The following is a 24,207-nucleotide window of genomic DNA, read 5'->3' on the forward strand; positions in this document are numbered from 1 at the left end:
ATAACTACCCTCTGAAATAGGGACTATTACTTCTGAAATAAGAACTATTATTTCCACCATATTTTACATTTGGGGTAACTGGAAAAACAAAACAAGATGTCAAAAAATGATGAAATGATTCTTTTAAAAATCATGATTGTTTAAAATTATTTTTAAGCATTTGGATCTTTAATTCATCTGAACTATATTCATGGGTTTTGTTGTGAGATGGGAAATGCAACTCAGAAAAGATGTAGTTGCTCAGTTACTTTTATTCTGGGAAGTCTGACCGGGAAAACACATTTAACTTCTACTACAATGTGTGACCACTTATAATAGAAGAGTTGTTTAAAGTTTTAAACAATTAGCATTTATATAGCTCACTGCTAAAATATTGAAATCATGGATGAAATACTTTTTATTTTCTAGGGAAACATGAATTGCTAAAGTAAACACAAACAGAAATTTAAATACAAATAGTTAAAGATAACAGAAGAAATTAAAAATGCTTTCCAAAACTAACTCCACTTATGATGAGGATGACTTTATTTTCATCAGTCTGATCAGTTTCTTAAGGAACATACAATTTCTCTACTATTGAAGCTATCACAATAGGAGATGCAAATATTCTGGCATGTTTACCAAGCTATTATCCATTACTATGACTCCAATTTTGTCAATGCTAGCTTATAAATAAAGCAACTACCAACTCACTAACAAGTATTTGCACATGTAAACCAGCAAACCTAATGAGTACAGACAATCTCACCTTGAGAAAGATGCAGAAATATTAAATTAAAAAATATAACAAGTCAATTCTTATACATATTAAAAGAACAATGTGTTAGGCCAATATAACAGTTATTTGAAAATGCAATATTCAGTTTTCGTAGATATTGATATATGTACCTAAACAAAGAAGCACAACTTGTCAACTCTAATATATCAATTTCAATTCTATCTTATACTTAAGAAACAAGTAAGAAAGATGTTAAGAAATAAACACTGTGTTTGATGTGGCATTGTTTCTAAAATTTAACACTGCTATTACTCCTGTCAGGAAAATTAGTGAAAAAATATCCTACATTTTACAATTATAAATGTTACAAGAATCCAAGTAATATATACAAATCACTTTGATGTTTAAAAGAAAATAACCCAGAAGACTACACAAATAAGGAGACTCTACTGTAGAGGAGGCATTTAGAATGGCTCTCAAAAGATTAGTAGGACTTTAACAGATATGATTGGAAACACAAAAAGATGTGTTTCTGGATCAGGAGATGTGGAAAGAAATAGTGAGAAATAGAACTGAAAAAGCAGACTGAGTCCAGAGCAGAGAATGCATTAAATATAGATAGTAATAAATAACTCAGTGGAACAGAACTGTGAAGACTGAAACAGATTTAAGCATGTGAGAACCAATTATATAGCAAAGGTAAAATTCCAAAATTGTTGGAAAAGGAGTTTTAGTGATTCTAAAATAATTAGTTGCATTTCCCACCTCACACCAAAACCATGAATATAGTCCAGATGGATTAAAGATCCAAATGCTTAAAAAATAATTTTTTAAAAAGCTACCAGAAAGACTGAAGGAAATATGGTTACATACTTGGACTTACAGATAATTCTTAAACAAATAAAAATTCTGAAGTCATGAAAAAACCTACAGATGCTTCTTTCTCCCAAAAGTATTTGTAAAACTTATCACAGATGCTATCATAACCTATCAGTATACCGAGTAAGAACTTTTCTGGTAAACAAACTCATAATGGCCCTAATACACAAAGAATCCTAAGAAATTAAACACTGCAAATAGGCAAACAGAAAAGTGAAAGAAATAGTTGAAAAATAACATAATTCACAGTGAAGCAGATTCAAATAGCAGATTCATAGTATAATTATGAAAAGATGTTCAACTTTCTTAGAGTTCAGAGAAATTGTAGGCAAAATGTCATTTTGTACCTATCAATACTGATAAAAAACAGATTGATCACACAATGTGGTGGGCAAGGATATGGGAAAACAGTCTCAGGTATTACTGATGGATGTGGAAAATGCAACTATATTATTGAAAACAATCTGGCAGCACTTATTAAAATGAAAAATGGGCATGCCCTTGTGTTTGTCAATTCCACTTTTGTGAATGTCTGAAGTAGAAAATAAAAAGCAATGGCATATGATATATATGTGCAAAGTTACATTTAGCAATGTTATTCCTTAGTAGCAAAAAAAAAAAAAAAGAAAAAAAGCTACACTGAATGTATAGAGAATGTTTGATTAAAATTCTGATGCATCTACACAAGGGAATAATATATAGCTATTAACCAGAATAAGTCAGCAGTTGATCTTGGATTTGATTTTTATTAATAAAAATTTTTTAATATGTGCTTATATATGCATCATAGAGACAAGGTGGGAAATTGCTTGCTAACTTTATTTCTTTCTGCAGAAGATGTTTGAAGGGATTGGAACAATAATGAGTTTTTAATTCATTTAGCTCATGACTCTTGTTCAACTTCTTATGATAAGCGTATATTACTTTTGTAAATTTCTCCAAATTACTTTCACCATTTAAACAATTTTACACAGTTTTAAAAAAGTAAAGTATAGCATGTATATGTGTAAAATATAACCTTTGAATTGCTTTTCTGAAATACAAAAGAAAAGGAAACTCTCTTTCCTTGTAATCTAACTTATAAGCAGACAATCCACATGGAAACTGAAGTATATCAAACATCACATGGTTCTTAATTCTGATTACACTTTATTGCACTCAGCCTATTAAGTGCTTAAATTACCAGATAACAGAATCTATGTTCCTAATAGTGGAAAGTGTATTAATGGCATTTTTACTCCTTATTGTAGCCCAGTTCCAACAATCACATGGATGAAGGTTAATGGTTATATTCCTAGTAAGTCACGTCTGCGTAAATCTCAGGCAGTACTGGAAATACCCAACGTGCAGCTGGACGATGCAGGCATATATGAGTGCAGAGCTGAAAACTCACGTGGAAAAAATACCTTTCGTGGACAGTTGCAAGTATACAGTAAGTGTTCTCAGCAAAGTTTGATGCCCTGGTCCCAAGAGTCAAACTGAAAATGCAATTTGAACTAAACATTGTTAGATACATATACCATGCTTCTTTTGTATGGTAAATCATTGAGTAAAATTACCCTACACACAGAAATGCTTTAAATTAAAAATAAATGAGGAATTGTCAGGTTCTTTTTATAGCATAAGTAATTGCTAACCTTAAAAATATTTTCCTAGCACTAAAGCTGTCATCTGATGTTGCAAATCTTGTAATAGTTATTAACTTATTCTTGCCCTTGGCCTGAATCAGGAGTCACAATTTATTGCCCATGAACCAAATCCTACTAGCTGTCTTTTCTTTTTTTTGTAAATAAAATATTTTTGAAACACAATGACACCCATTTGTTTGCATAATGCCTGCATCAGCTTTAAGCACTGCTAAGGTAGAATTAAGCTGTTGAGAGACAGATCAACTGACATCAAAAGTGTCAAATATGTTCTATCTCATCTTTTACACAAAAACTTTGCTGGCCCTACACTAAATTATTGTATCTGTATGATAAATAACCTTCATGGCTTACAAATGTTTATATTTTCCAAAACTTTCAGAGACAACCGGGTTGTGTGTAAGAATTGGGAAAATCTACTTCCAAAATATATACAATCTCATCTTCTATAAATAGCAAATTATACTTTTCATATTTGCTTTTATAATGCATATTATATATAAAAGGTAAGTGATACTATTCTTATTTTCCAGATGAGGACACTAAAACTGAGGGAAACTGTAACACAGAGCACTGATACAAGAAAATACAGATCCTTACAACGTGAAATTAAACAAATTGCATATGAAGCTGACTCTGCTAGAAACTATAACTGTCACTGTATTCAAGATCAGTTCATCTAAAGTTATTCACAGGGAGGCTGCAAAATATTTTGAAATACTAAAATATTATTTCAACCTGTTTTGCTTTTATTATTTGTAATAAAGAAAAAACCTCCTTTAAAAGTTCAGCACTCCAACCAGATTTCCTATGCCATGCACATTCTGCTCACTCACTCATTGATTCAGCTAATGTTTATTAAATGCTATTACTGCACTATACGCTAATGATAGAGATTTGAGGAAACTCTTGATTGACCGAATTAGATGGAAAGCAAACCCCGCAGAGGGCAGAGCATGCTATCTGCTGTGATAAAAGCCTACGGGAGCAGAGTCCACTACTTTCTACCAGAGTGATTCAAGGAAAGCATTCCAGAGAATTTGTACCTTAAAGGTTTTCCCATCTACCAGTGGTCTGGAAGCCAGCTGGATCAGGACCCAGCCCCTACCATCAGTGGGCTGGTACCAGCCCCAGAACTCCCAGGATATAGCCAACTAGCTCAGGACACAGTCCCAGCAACCAGTGGGTCAGTGCCAGTCCTTTGCTACCGGGCCATGCAGCCAGTCGCCCAGTCCCACTTACCTCAAGCCACTGCATGAGGCAGGGCCTGGCAGCAAATGAGGCAGACATAAGTGAAATAGAGACTAAGAACAATAAACAAGATCAATGAAACCAAGAGCTTGTACTTTGAAATAAGTAAAACTGATAAACCTTTAGCTAGATTCATCAAGAAAAAGAGAGAGGGCCCATGTAAATAAAATCAAAGCTGAAAGAAGAGAAGTCAGCCAATACCACAGAAAGACAAAGGATCATAGGAGATTACTACAATTATATGCCAATAAAACGGACAACATAGAAAAAAAGAATAAATGTCTGGAAATGTACAATTTCCCAAGAAACAATCAGGAAAAAATAGAAAATATGAAAAGATCAATTACCAGTAATGAAATTAAATCAGTAGTTAAATAAAATAAAACAAAAACTCCCAGCAAACAAAAGTCTAGTACCAGATGGCCTCACAGGTGGTAAAGTCTATCAAAAAATTTAAAAAAAGGTTAACAACCCTCCTTTTCAAACTATTCCAAAAATTTGCAGAGCAATACTTCTGAACTCATTCTAAAATATCACCTAGTACTAAAACCAGACAAAAATATAGCACAAAAAATTTACAGGCCAATACCACTGATGAACATCCTCATGAGAGGATGGAAACATCCTCAACAACAACAACAAAATTAGCAAATTGAATTCAACAGTACATTAAAATGATCACACAGTGATCTAGTGGGGCTTATACCAAGGATGCAAGGATGTTTAATATCCACAAATTATTGTTTTATACCACTTTAACAAATCAAATAAAGAAATCATATAATCATCTCAATAGATACAAAAAAGCTCTGGACATCTTGGAATACACACACACACACACACACACACACATATACATATAAAATGGAATGATACTCAGGCTTAAAAAATAAAAATGAAATCTTACTATCTGTTACAAAATGCGTGGACCCAGAGGGAATTATGTTAAGGAAAATAAGTCAGAGAAAGATAAGCATCATATGATTTCACTTATGTGTAGAATCTGAAAAACAAAACAAATGAAAACAATAACAAAGCTATAACAGAGTAATAGATGCAGAGAACAAATAGGTGATTCCCAGAAGGGAAAGGGGTAGAGAGATGAAAGAAATAGATGATAGAAATTAAGAGATTCAACCTTGAGAAAAATGTCAATGGAGGAAAGACACTTTAACCATGGCTTCCCTGACAGCTCAGTTAGTAAGGAATCCTCCTGCAATGCAGGAGACCCAAGTTCAATCCCTGGGTCGGGAAGATCCACTGGAGACAGGATAGGATACCCACTCCAGTATTTTGGGGCTTCCCTTGTGGTTCAGCTGGTGAAGAATTCACCTGCAATGTGGGATACCTGGGTTTGATCCCTGGGTGGGGAAGATCCCCTGGAGAAGGGAAAGGCTACCCACTCCATCATTCTGGCCTAGAGGATTCCATGGGCTGTATAGACCATGGGGTGGCAAACAGACACAGCTGAGTGATTTTCACTTTTCACACTTTCTAAATTTCATTCATTTGGAATATTATCTTTTTTGAGAAAGAAATAGAGTATTGAAAACTTGCATATATAAATATATGCATAAAATGCCAGTAAATATAGAACAATTTTATATTAAATGATACTTGAATTTACAAATTATTTTTTGAAGTAATTCAGGCTTTATTAGGAAACAAAAAGCAGAACAGTTATTCAGTAAATGGGCTTGTTGTATTACTTCAAACTGTGCTAATGCTGCTCAATATTTGGAAGACAGATGCCTCTTGTTTAGAAAGATTTTTAGTTTAGAAAGACTTATTTCTAAACAGGTTCCCATGCTCTCCATGGGAAGAATCTATCACTTACTCCAAAGAGGGTAAAACAAGAAGACATGTAAGTTCTCTCCCTTATGACTGATTCATGTTGATGTATGCCATAAAACAACACAATATTTTAAAGCAATTATCCTTCAATTAAAAATAAATAAAATTTTTTAAAAATAAGGAAAAAAGTGCCTTTTGAAGAGGAAATATTTTAAAATTCAACAACAACAAGAACAGGAAGATATGGTTCACTTAGATTAAAAAGTGTTTCAAATTATTAAAATATCATCATGGTTATATTTTCACACAGGAAATAGAGTTCTCTGTGTAAGCGCCAAGTTTCTTCCAAAATCCAAGTTACATGAATTGATAAAATATTTAATGCTTATGAATTTGTTAACATTTCATAAAAACTTTTGAGTTTTGTGAAACGTTGAGAAATGAAATCACCCTTCTTTAATCCTTAAACCCTTACAGCATATCCACACTTGGTAGAAAAACTGAATGATACTCAGTTAGACAGTGGGAGCCATCTGCGATGGGAATGTAAGGCTACTGGAAAACCCAGACCCACCTACCGCTGGCTGAAGAATGGAGTACCCCTCTTGCTTCAGGTACTGTTGGTAACCATTAGTATGTTCCAGTGTTATTTTAGTGGAATTTCACAAAGGACAAACTAACTTCCTTTAGTCTTATTGAAAGCCATTTCTTATTTATCCCTTATATTCGGAATGAGAAAGATAACATATAACCAAATTAATTTTTACTCTTTAAAAAAATTATTGGAATATAGTTGATTTACAATGTTGTGTTAATTATTTCTGTACAGCACAGTGATTCAATTATACATATATATATATATATTCTTTTTAAAATGTTACTTTCCATTGTGGTTTATCATAGTATATTGAATATAATTGTATGTATTGTACAGTGGAACTTTGTTGCTTATCTATTCTATGTATAAAAGTTTACATCTGCTAGCCCCAACCTCCCGCTAGATCCAACATCCGCCCCCGTGGCAAGCACTAATCTGTTCCCTATCTCTGTGATTCTGGTTCTGCTTCATGTATAGATTCATTGTGCAATATTTTAGCTTTCACATATAAGTGATATCATAGGTATTTGTCTTTTTCTGACTTACTTTGCTTAGTATGATAATCTCTGGTTGCATCTATGTTGCTGCAAATGACATTATTTTGCTGGCTGAATATTCCATTGTATATATGTGCCATATCTTCTTTACCCATTTATCTGTTGAAGGACATTTAGGTTATTTCCATGTCTTGGCTATTGCAAATTAGTGCTATTATGAACATAGGTGTGCAAACATCTTTTTGAATTACAGTTTTGTCCAAATATATGCCCAGGAGTGGGATTGCTTGATCATATGGTAATTGTATTTTTAGTTTTCCACTGTGGTTGCACCAACTTACATAGCCACCAATTGTAGAAGAGGTCCCTTTTCTCTACATCCTATCCAGCATTTGTTAGTTGAAGACTTTTAAATGATGGCTATTCTGACTGGTGTGAGGCTGTAGCTTATTGTAGTTTTGATTTGCATTTCTCTAATAATTGGCAATTTTGAAAATCTTTTCATGTGCCTGTTGGCCACCTGTGTATCTTCTTTGGAGAAATCTATATTTAGGTCTTCTGCCCATGTTTTTGTATAGGGTTCTTTTTGTTGTTGTTGAAAAAAAATAAAGTTTTCTTTTAATTTTAATTGCCTCATTACTTTCTAGTAATACATCACTTCTTCAAATTTTATTCAATCATATAAGTTATATGAAAATATCAGTGATTACCATTAACTCATTGCCGTTTTTAGCAGACTTTTAGACATCATGTAACCTACTGCTGTCACTTTGAAGACAGTGGGATAATCAAAAAATAAAGTTGTTTGCCTGAGATTGAAACCATTTACCACAGACTAGGACTTGAACCTATCAGCTGGGACTCTAACCCAGCCAAAACCCACAATACCTGGTTTCAGGACTGAATGAAGCTCAGGTTCTTGATGTCCCATCACAGAAAGAATTCATTGAGAGGCAAAGTGATGGGTAAGAAATGGATTTATTCAGATTCAGAGAAAACTACTCTCCCCAGACAGAGTGTGGGCCATCACAGAGGGCAAGTGCAGTGCAAAATGTGGTGTGGTTAGCTTTTATAGGCTGGGTATTTTGTATGCTAATGAGTGTGAGGATTATTCCAACTATTTTGGGGAAGACGTGGAGATTTCCAGGAATTGGGTCATCATGCACTCCTTGGTCTTTTGACAGTGATTCGAACTGTCATGATGCCTCTGGGTGTATCATTAACCTTCCTGATTGAGGATGAAGGTCTAATCAAAGTCAGCTTGTCTACTATCTTGGACCCATTTGATTCTAATAAGTTTATCTTGTGTCTTTCAGTTCAGTTCAGTAACTCAGTCTTGTCCAACTCTTTGTGACCCCATGGACTGCAGCATGCCAGGTCTCCCTGTCCATTACCAACTCCCAGAGTTTACTCAAATTCATGTCCATAGAGTAAGTGATGTCATCCAACCATCTCATCCTCTGCTATCACCTTATCCTCTGACCTTCAATCTTTCCCCAAATCAAGATCATTTCAAATGGGTCAGTTCTTCACATCAGATGACCAAAGTATTGGAGTTTCAGCTCCAGTGTCAATCTTTGCAATGAATATTCAGGACTGATCTCCTTTAGGATGGACTGGCTGGATCTCCTTGCAGTCCAAGGGACTCAAAAGCATCTTCTCCAATACCATAATTCAAAAGCATCAATTCTCTATAGTCCATCTCTCACATCCATACATGACTACTGGAAAAACCATAGCTTTGACTAGACAGACCTTTGTCAGGAAAGTGTCTCTGCTTTTGAATATGCTGTCTAAGATGGTCACACCTTTTCTTCCAATGAGCAAACGTCTTAATTTCATGGCTGCAGTCACCATCTGCAATGATTTTGGAGCCCAAGAAAATAAAGTCTGTTGCTGTTCCCATTGTTTCCCCATCTATTTGCCATGAGGTAATGGGACCAGATGTCATGATCTTAGTTTTCTGAGTGTTGAGTTGTAATCCAACTTTTTCACTCTCCTCTTTCACTTTCATCAAGAGGTTCTTTAGTACTTCTTCGCTTTCTGCCATAAGTGTGGTATCATCTACATGTCTGAGGTTATTGATTTTTCTCCTGGCAATCTTGATTCCAGCTTGTCCTTCATCCAGTCCAGCAATCTCATGATATACTCAGCATATAAGTTAAATAAGTAATGTGACAATGTACAACCTAGACTTACTCCTTTCAGATTTGAACCAGTCTATTGTTCCATGTCCAGTTCTGTTCCTTTTTGACCTGCCTACAGATTTCTCAGGAGGCTGGTCAGATGGTCTGGTATTCCCATCTCTTTCAGAATTTTCCACAGTTTGTTTTGATCCACACAGTCGAAGGCTTTGGCATAGTCAATGAAGGAGAAGTAGATGTTTTTCTGGAACTCTCATTCTTTTTCAATGATCCAAAAGATGTTGGCAATTTGATCTCTGGTTCCTCTGCCTTTTCTAAAACCAGCTTGAATATCTTGAAGTTCACACTTCACATACTGTTGAAGCCTGGCTTGGAGATTTTTGAGCATTACTTTACTAGCATGTGAGATGAGTGCAATTGTGCAGTAGTTTGAACATTCTTTGGCATTGCTTTTCTTTGGGATTGGAATGAAAACTGACCTTTTCCAGTCCTGTGGCCACTGCTGAGTTTTCCAAATTTGCTGGCATATTGAGTCAACACATTCACAGCATCATCTTTTAGGATTTGAAATAGCTCACCTGTAATTCCATCACCTCTATTAGCTTTGTTCGTAGTGATGCTTCCTAAGGCCCACTTGACTCTGCATTTCAGGATGTCTGGCTCTAAGTGAGTGATCACACCATCATGATTATATGGGTCCTGAAGATCTTTTTTGTACAGGTCTTCTGTGTATTCTTGCCACCTGCTTCTGTTAGGTCCATACCATTTCTGTCCCTTATTGAGCCCATCTTTTCATATAATGGTCCTTTGGTATCTCTAAGTTTCTTGAAGAGATCTCTAGTCTTTCCCATTCTATTGTTTTCCTGTATTTTTTTGCATTAATTACTGAGGAAATCTTTCTTATCTTTCCTTGCATTCTTTGGAACTCCACATTCACATGGGTATATCTTTTCTTTTCGCCTTTGACTTTTGCTTCTCTTCTTTTCATGGCAGTTTGTAAAACCTCCTCAGACAGCCATTTTGCCTTTTTGCATTTCTTTTTCTTGAGGATGATCTTAATCACTGTCTTTTGTACAATGTCATGAACCTCTGTCCATAGTTCTTCAGGCTCTCTGTCTGTCACATCTAATCCTGTGAATCTATTTGTCACCTCCACTGTATAGTCATAAGGGATTTGATTTAGGTTATATCTGAATGGTCTAGTGGTTTCCCCTACTTTCTTCAATTTAAGTCTGAATTTGACAATAAAGAGTTCATGATCTGTGCCATAGTCAGCTTCTGGTCTTGTTTTTGATGGCTGAACAGAGCTTCTCCATTTGTGGCTGCAAAGAATATAATCAATCTGATTTCGGTATTGACCATCTGATGATGCCCATATGTAGAGTCTTCTCTTGTATTGTTGGAAAAGGGTGTTTGTTGTGATCAGTGCGTTCTCTTGGCAAAGCTGTATTAGCCTTTGCCTTGCCTCATTCTGTACTCCAAGGCCAAATTTTCCCATTACTCCAGGTATTTGTTGGCTTCCTACTTTTGCACTGCAGTCCCCTATAAGGAAAAGGACATCTTTTTGTGTGTGTTAGTTCTAGAAACTCTTGTAGGTCTTCATAGAACTGTTCAACCTCAGCTTCTTCAGCATTACTGGTTGGGGCATAGACATGGATTGCTGTAACATTGAATGGTTTGCCTTGGAAATGAACAGAGATCATTCTGTCATTTTTGGGATTGCATCCAAATACTTCATTTTGGACTCTTTTTTTGACTATGATGGCTACTCCATTTCTTCTAAGGGATTCTTGCCCATAGTAGTAGATATAATGGTCATCTGTGTTAAATTCACCCATTCTAGTCCACTTTAGTTCACTGATTTCTAAAGTGTAGATGTTCACTCTTGCTATCTCCTGTTTGACCACTTCCAATTTGCCCTGGTTCATGGACCTAACATTCCAGTTTCCTATGCAATATTACTCTTTTCAGCATTAGATTTTCCTTTCATCATCAGTCACATTCACAACTGGGTGTTGTTTTTGCTTTAGCTCCATCTGTTCATTCTTTCTGGAGATATTCTCCATTGATCTCCAATAGCATAATGGGCACCTACCAACCTGATGAGTTCATCTTTCAGTGTCCTATCATTTTGACTTTTCATACTTTTCCTGGGGTTCTCTAGGCAAGAATACTGAAGTGTTTTGCCATTCCCTTCTTCAGTGTATCACATTTTGTCAGAACTCTCCGCTATGACCCGTCCGTCTTGGGTGGCCCTACACAGCATGGCTAACAGTTTCATTGAGTTAGAAAAGGTTGTGGTCCATGTGATCAGATTCATTACTTTTCTTTTATTGTGGTCTTCAGTCTTTCAAGGCTTATAGAAGCCTCTGGATGGGAGAGACTGAGGGGGAAACTGGATCTTGTTCTGATGGGCGGGGTCATGCTCAGTAAATCTTTAATCCAATTTTCTATTGAAGAGCAGGGCTGTGTTCCCTCCCTGTTATTTGACATGAGGCCAAATTATGGTGGAGGTAATGAAGACAATGGGGACTTCCTTCAAAAGGTCCCATGCAAGCACTACTTCACTTTAGTTCAGTTCAGTCACTCAGTCATATCCGGCTCTTTGAGACCCCATGAACTGCAGCATGCCAGGCCTCCTTGTCCATCACCAACTCCCAGAGTTCACCCAAACTCTTGCCCATCGAGTCAGTGATGCCACCCAGCCATCTCATTTTCTGTCTTCCCTTCTCCTCCTGCCCATAATCCTTCCCAGCATCAGAGTTTTCTCCAATGAGTCAACTCTTCACATGAGATGGCTAAAATATTGGAGTTTCAGCTTTAGCATCCGTCCTTCCAATGAACTCCCAGGACTGAGCTCCTTTAGAATGGACTGGTTGGATCTCCTTGCAGTCACAGGGACTCTCAAGAGTCTTCTCCAACACTACAGTTCAACAGCATCAATTCTTCAGTGCTCAGCTTTCTTCACAGTCCAACTCTCACATCCATACATGACCCAGATAATCATGATGGTGTGATCACTCACTGAGAGCCAGACATTCTAAAATGTGAAGTCAAGTGGGCCTTAGAAAGCATCACTACAAACAAAGCTAGTGGAGGTGATGGAATTCCAGTTGAGCTGTTTCAAATCCTGAAAGATGATGCTGTGAAAGTGCTGCACTCAATATGCCACCAAATTTGGAAAACTCAGCAGCGGCCACAGGATTGGAAAAGGTCAATTTGCATTCCAATCCCAAAGAAAGACAATGCCAAAGAATGCTCAAACTACCACACAATTGCACTCATCTCACATGCTAATAAAGTAATGCTCAAAATTCTCCAAGCCAGGCTTCAGCTATATGTGAAGCATGAACTTCCAGATATTCAAGCTGGTTTTAGGAAAGACAGAGGAACCAGAGATCAAATTGTCAACATCTGCTGGATCATTGAAAAACCAAGAGAGTTCCAGAGAAACATCTATTTCTGATTTATTGACTATGCCAAAGCCTTTGAGTCTTTGGATCACAATAAATGGTGGAAAATTCTGAAAGAGATGGGAATACCAGACCACCTGACCTGCCTCTTGAGAAACCTATATGCAGGTCAGGAAGCAACAGTTAAAACTGGACATGGAACAACAGACTGGTTCCAAATAGGAAAAGGAGTACGTCAAGGCTGTGTATTGTCAATCTGCTTATTTAACTTATATGCAGAGTACATCATGAGAAACACTGGGCTGGAAAAAGCAGAAGTTGGAATCAAGCTTGCCGGGAGAAATATCAATATCTTCAGATATGCAGATGACACTACCCTATGGCAGAAAGTGAAGAGGAACTAAAAAGCCCCTTGATGAAAGTGAAAGAGGAGAGTGAGAAGTTGGCTTAAAGCTCAACATTCAGAAAACTAAGATCATGGAATCTGGTCCCATCACTTCATGGGAAATAGATGGGGAAACAGTGGAAACAGTCTCAGGCTTTATCTTTTGGGGATTCAAAATCACTGCAGATGGTGATTGCAGCCATGAAATTCAAAGATGCTTACTCCTTGGAAGGAAAGTTATGACTAACCTAGACAGCATATTGAAAAACAGAGACATTACTTTGCCAACAAAGGTCCGTCTAGTCAAGGCTATGGTTTTTCCAGTGGTCATGTATGGATGTGAGTGTTGGACTATGAATAAAGCTGAGTGCTGAAGAAGCACTCCTTGGGCTATGCCAAAAGCATCAAATTGATGCTTTTGAACTGTTGTCTTGGAGAAAACTCTTGAGAGTGCCTTAGACAGCACGGAGTTTCAAACAGTCAATCCTAAAGAAATCAGTTCTGACTATTCATTGTTAGGATTGATACTGAAGCTGAAGCTCTAATACTTTGGTCATCTGATATGAAGTACTGACTCCTTTGGAAAAACTCTGATATTGGGAAAGTTTGAAGGCAGGAAGAGAAAGGGGCGACAAAAGATGAGATGGTTGGATGGCATCCCCAACTCGATGGACTTGAGTTTGAGGAAGCTCTAGGAGTTTTTGATGGACAGGGAAGTTTGGAATGCTGTAGTGCATGGGGTTGCAAAGAGTAGGACATGACTGAGTGACTGAACTGAACTGAACTGAACTGGATTATGTTCTTCTTTCAAAAGGTGTGCCCTGCCACTTTCACTCCTGTTACAAGATCACATATATAGTAAGAGACATGATTGGGAGAGAATCTTAGTCTTCTGTGTCCTAGGCAGTTTCTTTCCGTGACATCTTTCTAATATAGACTTAAATTGCTTTTTAGTAAATCTAGTAAGTGTTTTTAAAACAACTTAATAAGTACCAGATTTGAAAATAAATCACCACTTAATATCAGAATAATTGTTATAATTTCACCTTTCCCTTGTTGTATCCCTTTTAAGGCCAAGGGGAAATTGTTAATTACCTATGGACGAAAGGGAGGGAAAGTGTGTAAATTGAAATTCCAAACACAGTTTCTCCTCAAGTTCTGCCATTTTCAAAGGATCTCGTTTCTGTAGTTTGCCCTTTTGGATCTTGATTTACCCTTTTGTAAAATCAAAAAATTGGATCATAATACCCCCACAGTCACATCCAACTCCATTATTCCCTTATCCTAAAATCACTAAGGCCAAAGCACAGTTACAGAAAAAGACCGACGCAAATAAAAAGAGAAGGAGAACTGGTAAAGAAAACTGAGAGGGAGGGAGCAGGGATCCTGGGACATTGGCTTATTGCCTGTCTCTCTAATCCTCCTGGAATATCACATAAACCTTGGGAAGGGTCCTGTGCTGGTTATATTGTCTATTCTCATCAACCCAGTAAATTCCACTGGCAGATGAATGAATGGGTTCATTTTAAAAATGATGTCAAATTACTGGACATCCCTGTTGATAGGTAAGCAAAGCACTGCTCACTAAAATTAAAAGAGTGATTTACCTAATGTCAAATAGATAAGATATCTGATTGTTATGAAACATTTTAAATTAAAAATTTGTTTTTAAAGTGTGCTCTTGGCCTCAGTTTACCTCAGTCTGCATGTGCTTAATTTTCTGTCTTCTGTATTATTTCATCTGATAATGACATTTACATTTTATGACCAAAAGTTTTATAAAGATTCCAGTTATAGGACAGCTTTTTATTTTTTTCAAATCTATGTCATTGTGCTGGGAAGTGAGAGAAAAGACAAACATCTGACTAGATCAATATAATAAAGAGATTCTTGAAATTTAGTGGACTGTATTTAATCTTGATCCTACATATCTGCAGTCTCAATCCTTTCTACATTTGAACTCCAGCTTCTTATTTGTAAAATAAATTCAATAAAAGCATTATCTGATGACTGTATTTCATAAGCTTAACCAGTATAACAAACAAAAACATCTTATTTTAAAATATAATCAAAAGCAAAATTCATAAAAATGACTATAAGAAGATATAGTTATAATTTCTTTTCTGATCAACATAGCTATATTTTGCATTAGAATAATGCATAGTAAATTTGTTTTTCTAAGTTGAAATAATGTTCAACTGTATTAATTGTGAGGGCTTCCTGTTGACTCAGATGGTAAAGAATCTGTCTGCAATGCAGGAGACCCAGCTTCAGTGCCTGGGTCAGGAAGATCCCCTGATGGGAATAGCTACATACTCCAGTATTCTTGCCTGGAGAATTCCATGGAGAGGAGTCGGAGGGCTACAGTCCATGGGGTTTCAAAGTTGGAGGCTTTTTTTTTTTTTTTTTAAATCTAGGAAAGAGTAACTGCAAAATATGTGTGAAACATTCAATTTCTATATCTATTTTTCTTATTCCATTACAGAGTAGGGTTGAGATGGTTAATGGAGTATTGATGATCCACAACGTGAATCAATCAGATGCTGGAATGTATCAGTGTTTGGCCGAAAATAAATATGGAACCATTTATGCAAGTGCTGAGCTGAAGATTTTAGGTATGCAGTTTCTAACTAAATAAATAGGAAAGAAATGTGGCTTCTTTTCATGCTCTAATTCTTACTATACTGAAGGTTTATGATGTGATTGTAAAAACCTATTTTATCTTTTAAAAAGAAATAATATGCCTTGCTGAATGTACTTTTTAAATTTTGGGAGATAAGGTTATATGGCATACAGTTTGTCCCATAACTTTTATTTTCTTTAATTTTAGTTTTAATCCTAACAGATTTACACACTATATCTTTTCTATGGCTTTAAAAAAATCACATAAGAAAAGTATGCTAACTTTCAAGGAAAATTGTCATAAGGGTAGAGGATCAGAATGTAGGTTATCAACATAGCAATGCTTAATATTTTCCCAAGCTGCTCCTACCTACCAGTAGGTATGTGACTCCTGCAAGGCAGGACTCCCAGGAAAGCATTCTCTGTCAAAGGGATGTTATCACCTTACCAGGTTGATGAGACCCCTCCTAAAGCCAGGCACAGTAAGTTCATAGGGTTCCATTCTGTAATATAGCCAGAACACTAGCACTAATTCACACTCTACTACAAGAAAAATTCAATTCAGGGGATAGACTACCAGATTGAGCCTCTTTAGGTCACTGGAATTGATTTTCCTTTTTCTCACTCTCAAGATTTTCTAAATTTTGGTTCTGGGATAATTATAATACAAAGAGAGAAACTTAGATGATCTTAACACACCGTTTCTCAAAAGTGGGTGAAAGCCTGACTGTGCTTTGTACTTCCCACTGACCCAAAGCACATTAACAGAAACACCCAAACTCTTGGAATCTGAAAATGTGCCTTTCATATATCAGTTAAATATAATACACCATAAATCAACTTGAATTATGAATGTTTACATTTGAAATTTTTTCACACTATAACAAATCCATCCAGTGTTGATACAGAAGTCCATGTTTCAGAGTATTACATCCTAACCAATCAAAAAATATTTACTTTCCTGTTAACTCATACACCTGTATTTCTGAATTTAAAAACTGCTTCAGCACTCATCTAATCAATGGTTTATCCAGAAACACTCTCAAATGGGCCCCTTTCTTATTCAAAAATATATTTTCAAAATTACCTTTAATAAGGTATATCTCCAGTAGGCAACCAAATATGTTATCTTTCTATAAATTCCTAAACTTTTCTTTCAATTTCTTAACTCATCTCAGTTGGTACCTTTTTCTGTTTGTGTGGCTCAGACGGTAAAGCGTTTGTCTACAATGCGGGAGACCCGGGTTCGATCCCTGGGTCGGGAAGATCCCCTGGAGAAGGAAATGGCAATCCACTCCAGTACTGTTGCCTGGAAAATCCCATGGACAGAGGAACTTGGTAGGCTACAGTCCATGGGGTCGCAAAGAGTCAGACACGACTGAGCGATTTGATTGACTGATATGCTATGCTAAAACATTAGATATGTTTTAATGTTATGTGTTATGTGCTAAGTATAACTATGCTATACTTCTACGTAATGAACATAAAACACAAATGAAATATTCATAAGATTGTCAGATTGGCATAAATAAATATTTCAGATACAGTAAACTTGTAGAGATATTTTCCAGTTTCTCTTTTAGATATAAAGGTGTCTCTTTTTTCATTTGTTTGTTTTTTCACATATTCTTTACTTCAGCATTTTAGGAATCAGTGAACTAAAATGGACTGGAATTAGTGAATTTAACTCAGATGACCATTATATCTAAAACTGTGGGTAAGAATCCTTTAGAAGAAACAGAGTACCCATCATAGTCAAGAACAGAGTCTGAAGTGCAGTACTTGGATGCAATCTGAAAAACAACAGAATCATCTCTGTTTGTTTCCAAGGCAAACCACTCAATATCACAGTAATATAAGTCTATACCCCAACCACTAATGCTGAAGAATGGTTCAATGAAGAACCACAGGACCTTCTAGAACAAACAAACTCTCCAAAAAGATGTCCTTTTCTTTATAGGGGACTGGAATGCAAAAGTAGGAAGTCAGTAAATACCTGGAGTAATGGGCAAATTTGACCTTGAAGTACAGAATGAAGCAGGGCGAAGGTTAACAGAGTTTTGCCAAGAGAATGCACTAGTCATAGCAAATACCCTCTTCCAACAACACAAGACAAGACTACACATGGTCATCACCAGAAGGTCAATACCAAATTCAGATTGATTATATTCTTTGCAGCCAAGGAAGGAGAAGCTCTATACATTAAGCAAAAATGAGGCTGGAAGCTGACTGTGGCTGAGATTATGAACTCCCTATTGTCAAATTCAGATTTAAATTAAAGAAAGTAGGGAAAACCACTAGACCATTCAGGTATGACCTAAATCAAATCCCTTATGATTATACACTGGAAGTGACAAATAGATTCAAGGGAATAGATCTGATAGACAGAGTGCTTAAAGAACCATAGACGGAGTTTATGACATTGTACAGGAGTCAGGGATCAAGACCATCCACAAGAAAAAGAAATGCAAAATGGCAAAATGGTTGACTGAGGAAGCCTTATGAATACCTGAGAAAAGAAGAGAAACTAAAGATAAAGAAGAAAAGGAAAGATATACCCATTTGAATGCAGAGTTCCAAAGAATAGCAAGGAAAGATAAGAAAACCTTCCTCAGTGATCAATGCAAAGAAATAGAGGAAAACAATAGAATGGGAAAGACTAGAGATCTCTTCAAGAAACTTAGAGATACCAAGGGAATATTTCATGCAAAGATGGGCACAATTAAGGACAGAAAAAATCTTCAAAAAAAGATCTTCAGGACTCATATAATCATGATAGTGTGATCACTCACCTAGAGCCAGACATCCTGAAATGCAGTCAAGTGGGCCTTAGGAAGCATCACTACAAACAAAGCTAGTGGACATGATGGAATTACAGGTAAGCTATTTCAAATCCTAAAAGATGATGCTGTGAAAGTGCTGCACTCAATATGCCACCAAATTTGGAAAACTCAGCAGTGGCCACAGGATTGGAAAAGGTCAGTTTTCATCCCAGTCCCAAAGAAAGGCAATGCCAAAGAATGCTCAAACTACCACACAATTGCACTCATCTTACCTACTAGTAAAGTAATGCTCAAAATTCTCCAAGCCAGGCTTCAGCAATACATGAACCATGAACTTCCAGATGTTCAAGCTGGGCTTGGAAAAGCAGAGGAGCCAGAGATCAAACTGCCGACATCTGTTGGATCATGGAAAAAGCACATGAGTTCCAGAAAAACACCTACTTCTTCTTTATTGACTATGGCAAAGCCTTTGACTTTTTGGATCACAACAAACAATGGAAAATTCTTAAAGAGATGGAAATAACCACACCCCCCCCCACCTGACTCCTGGGAAATATGTATTCAGGTCAAGAAGCAACAGTTAGAACTGGACGTGGAACAGCAGACTGGTTCCAAATCGGGAAAGGAGTACGTCAAGGCTGTATATTGTCATCCTGCTTATTTAACTTATATGCAGAGTACATTATGCAAAGTGCTGGGCTGGATGAAGCACAAGCTGAAATCAAGTTTGCTGAGAGAAATATCAATAACCTCAAATATGCAGATGACACCACCCTTATGGCAGAACGTGAAGAAGAACTAAAGAGCCTCTTGATGAAAGTGAAAGAGGAGAGTGAAAAAGTTGGCTTAGAAGTCAACATTCAGAAAAAGAAGATTATGGCATCTGGTCTGATCACATCATGACAAATAGATGGGGAAATAGTGGAAACAGTAAGACTTCGAGTGAAGCCATGAAATTAAAAGACACTTGCTCCTTGGAAGAAAACCCATGACCAAACTAGACAGCATATTAAAAAGCAGGGACATTTCCTTTGCCAACAAAGTCTGTCTAGTCAAAGCTATGGCTTTTCCAGTAGTCATGTATGGGTGTGAGTGTTGGAATACAAAGACAGCTGAGCACCAAAGAATTGATGCTTTTGAACTGTGATGTTGGAGAAGACTCTTGACAGTCTCTTGGACTAAGGAGATCCAATCAATTCATTCGAAAGGAAATCAGTCCTGAATATTCATTGGAAGGACTGATTCTGAAGATGAATCTCCAATACTTTGGCCATCTGATGGGAAGAACTGACTCATTGAAAAGACCTTGATTCTGGGAAAGATTGAAGGCAGGAGGAGAAGGGGATGACAGAGGATGAGATGCTTGGATGACATCTCTGATGGGCTTGACATGAGTTTGAGTAGGCTCCAGGATTTGGTGGTGCAGCAAGCCTTGCATGCTGCAGTCCATGGGGTCACAAATAGTTGGATACAACTGAGCAACTGATCTGCACTGAACTTTAGTTCAGCATTCTTAACCACAGTTATCTACTGGAATGTCTTGGGAAGTTTACATGAAAACTATTAATAAAACTCTAGTAATACAAGATAAGTATTAATGAATGTTCAGGCTTAGGTGAATAATTGCAACCAATGAGTTGAAATTTAAATGATTTAATTTCTTAAAAACGTATTTCTTAAAATTCTACATTTAGGTTTGTATACTATTTAAATGGACTTCTCAGGTGGCCCAGTTTAAACAAGCTGCCTGCCAATGCAGGAGGTGCAGGAGATCCCAGTTCCATGCCTGGGTCAGGAAGACCCCTGGAGTAGAAAATGATAACCTGTTCCAGTATTCTTGCCTGGAAAATTATGTGTTACAACGATTGGACATGATTGAGAGCCTAAACACACACACACATGCACGTTATTAAATAAAATATGCGTCAAGACTCAGAGATTAGAAACAGGTGACACAGGATTGCTTTATCCATAGCCTCCATTTTTCCAAAGGAAGGCCCAAACAGACCCATGTTCAACCCCTTCACCTTTCGCCCAAGGGGATCATTAAGCTTTCACAATTAAAGTTTGATTATAATTAAAGCATCTCATTCTTGGAAACAACCTTTGTCTGTGGACTTCCCTGGTGGCTCAGATGGTAAAGTGTCTGCTTACAATGCGGGAGACACGGGTTCAGTAGGCCCCACAACAGTAAGAACCTGCTAAAGGAAAGGACAGCCAATAAGATATCTATTAAGTAATAATTAAATTAAATTTCAAATTAGTGCCTTTTATATGTGTAGATATCCTATGATTTTATTAATAATGCATTCCAAAGGTAAAATTGCCCAATCTCAGTGAGTCATCCATTAGAAATTACTGTCATTGCTTCTGGTAGAATTAACCTTTTCTTTTTTATAGCTTCAGCTCCCACTTTTGCACTGAATCAACTGAGGAAAACAATAATTATTCCCAAAGACCAAGAAGTCATCATAGAGTGCAAACCTCAAGGATCTCCAAAACCAACTATCTCTTGGAAGAAGGGAGACAAAGCAGTTAGAGAGAATAAAAGGTTAGAAGTCTATTTCATAATTTAAACTTTTAATATCAGACTTTTCTGAAGTTGCAGATGATACAGACAAAATATATGAGTCTTAACATAATTTTGAGACATATTTCATGAAATGACTGAGCTATGGTTTTGTCTTCATAATGATTAAAAAAAGACCTATAAAGGAAAGAACAAGTGATCTATAAAGGAAAACGTTCTATCTCAAAATGGCCATACTTCTTTGTTTTTGTGGCATTTCAGCACCAACTGGAATTTCACCAGCTTACGAAGAAAGCAAACACTTTCATTCAGTTAGCTAATTTTTCATTTTGGGTCTCCAGGTTTAAGGACCCAGAAGTTATCTACAATAATTTTTAGATGATGGGTTCTCATTTTAATGTTAGTATTAAAATAATATAAACATATTCTTGATATCCTGGGTAATCCCTTTATTACAAAATACTGCCAAGTGAAATTTGCATCTAAATTTTCATTTTTGCTTTAATTATGTTAATGAAAAATGCTATAGAATTATTTCAGTTGCTATATGCAAATGAGGAATGTACAGAGAACTTTCTACCATATAAAGGTCTGTTATTGATACTTAAAGTCAAAGCAGAGGATAGGACTAGAAATGGGGAAAAATGATGAGAGCATCACATAGTTGCACAACAGTCTATGTATGACAAATTCAAAAGTCCCATGCATTACCAGTTATTATTATCTGGTGTTGCAAATGGTGGTTTGATAAAATATTATCCTCTATTATGTTAAAATAATGTTGTATATATTGTTTAAGGTTATGTTTTTTACTTGATCTATAAAAATAAGGAGTTCATGTTTTGATTTATGTTTCAGTCTCAGTAAACTTATAGTTAAAATAATTTAAGTCAGCATTAGAGCCCATTTAAACAATTCCTTAAGTAATTTTGGAATATTTTGACATATTTGAAAAATATCTTTGGAATATATGCTTTTCCCATTCAAATCTGAGAAATATTTTAAATTGCATGTCTCTAATGAAATAATTTATGAATGATTGGATTATGGTCAGGCCCAAACATCTATGCTGCCTAGCATTGATATGGATTATCACAGACATTGGGATTCCCAGGTAGCACCAGTGGTAAGGAGTCCATCTGCAATGCAAGAGATATGGGTTTGATCCCTGGGTTGGGAAGATCCTCTGGAGGAGGGCATGGCAGCCATATCAAATATTTTTGCCTGGAGAATCCCATGGACAGAGGAGCCTGGTGGGCTATGGTCCATAGGGTCACAAAGAGTTGGATATGATTGAAGTGACTTATCTCTCACATCATGGATATTTTGTTAAAAAAAAAAAAAAACAAACAACTATTTCTTAGTGTAAGTGAGATTGGGAAGCAAATTACAAGCTGTAAATTCAGTGTTGCATTTGGTTGAATTGTATATGGTTGAAATGAATTTTTAATGATTGTTGCTCAGAAATATGAAAAAACAAACAAAAAGAAAACAAAGAAACAAAAAACCTCACACAAACCTTTCATTATAACAGAAGACAATGATTTTGTAGTATCCTAGTAAAAACATATACTTTACATTGCATCAGTTCAGTTAAGTCACTCAGTCGTGCTCAACTCTTGGCGACCCCATAAATCGCAGCACATCAGGCCTCCCTGTCCATCAGCATCTCCTGGAGTTCACTCAGACTCATGTCCATCGAGTCCGTGATGCCATTCAGCCATCTCATCCTCTGTCGTCCCCTTCTCCTCCTGCCCCCAATCTCTCCCAGCATCAAAGTCTTTTCCAATGAGTCAACTCTTCGCATGAGGTGACCAAAGTACTGGAGTTTCAGCTTTAGCATCATTCCTTCCAAAAAACACCCAGGACTGATCTTTAGAATGGACTGGTTGGATCTCCTTGCAGTCCAAGGGACTCTCAAGAATTGTCTCCAACAACACAGTTCAAAAGCATCAATTCTTCGGTGCTCTGCCTTCTTCACAGTCCAACTCTCACATCCATACATGACCACTGGAAAAACCATAGCCTTGACTAGACATACCTTTGTTGGCAAAGTAATGTCTCTGCTTTAGAATATGCTATCTAGGTTGGTCATAACTTTCCTTCCAAGGGGTACGTGTCTTTTAATTTCATGGCTGCAGTCACCATCTGCAGTGATTTTGGAGCCCCAAAAAGTAAAGTCTGACACTGTTTCCACTGTTTCCCCATCTAGTTCCCATGAAGTGATGGGACCAGGTGCCATGATTTTCGTTTCCTGAATGTTGAGCTTTAAGCCAACCCTTTCACTCTCCTCTTTCACTTTCATCAAGAGGCTTTTTAGCTCCTCTTCACTTTCTGCCATACAAGTGGTGTCATCTGCATATCTGAGGATATTAATATTTCTCCCAGCAATCTTGATTCCAGCTTGTTCTTCCAGTCCAGCATTTCTTATTATGTACTGTGCATAGAAGTTAAATAAGCAGGGTGACAATATGCAGCCTTGACGTACTCCTTTTCCTATTTGGAACCAGTCTGTTGTTCCACGTCCAGTTCAAACTGTTGCTTCCTGACCTGCATATAGGTTTCTCAAGAGGCAGGTCAGGTGGTCTGGTATTCCCATCTCTTTCAGAGTTTTCCACAGCTTACTGTGATCCATACAGTCAAAGGCTTTGGCATAGTCAATAAAGCAGATCATTTTTTTGAATGTATTAAATTTTCTCATAATATCATTAAAATATATATGTCGTATTAGTATAAGCCATTCCATTTGAAATGCATTACTTTGTTTTATGTTTGGAAACAACATGTGAGCCTTGTCTTATTTATTTCAGTTCACCTTAGAATGTCCCTCATCAACTATTTGTAAATATCACATTGTTTTTAATAAGCGTGGTGCTATCTCTCTTGTCAAATCAAAAGTACTGAAAGAGGAATGGGATTATGAATTTCTATTACAAAAATATGAGAA

The 24,207-nt window shown here is 36.6% G+C and overlaps 1 protein-coding gene across 1 annotated transcript in view; it reads left to right on the forward strand.

Moving 5' to 3' along the window:
• The window catches only part of LOC108637620 (contactin-5-like), a 21,809-nt gene extending 503 nt beyond the window's left edge, over positions 1–21,306 (forward strand). The window contains exons 2-5 of the mRNA XM_018058930.1: positions 2,848–3,029; positions 6,766–6,902; positions 15,811–15,940; positions 21,131–21,306. Of these exons, the coding sequence (XP_017914419.1) occupies positions 2,848–3,029; positions 6,766–6,902; positions 15,811–15,940; positions 21,131–21,306 (625 nt within the window). The remainder of the gene's footprint in view (positions 1–2,847; positions 3,030–6,765; positions 6,903–15,810; positions 15,941–21,130) is intronic.

This window comes from Capra hircus, chromosome 15, assembly GCF_001704415.2.
Source record: "Capra hircus breed San Clemente chromosome 15, ASM170441v1, whole genome shotgun sequence".
Lineage (NCBI taxonomy): Eukaryota > Metazoa > Chordata > Mammalia > Artiodactyla > Bovidae > Capra > Capra hircus.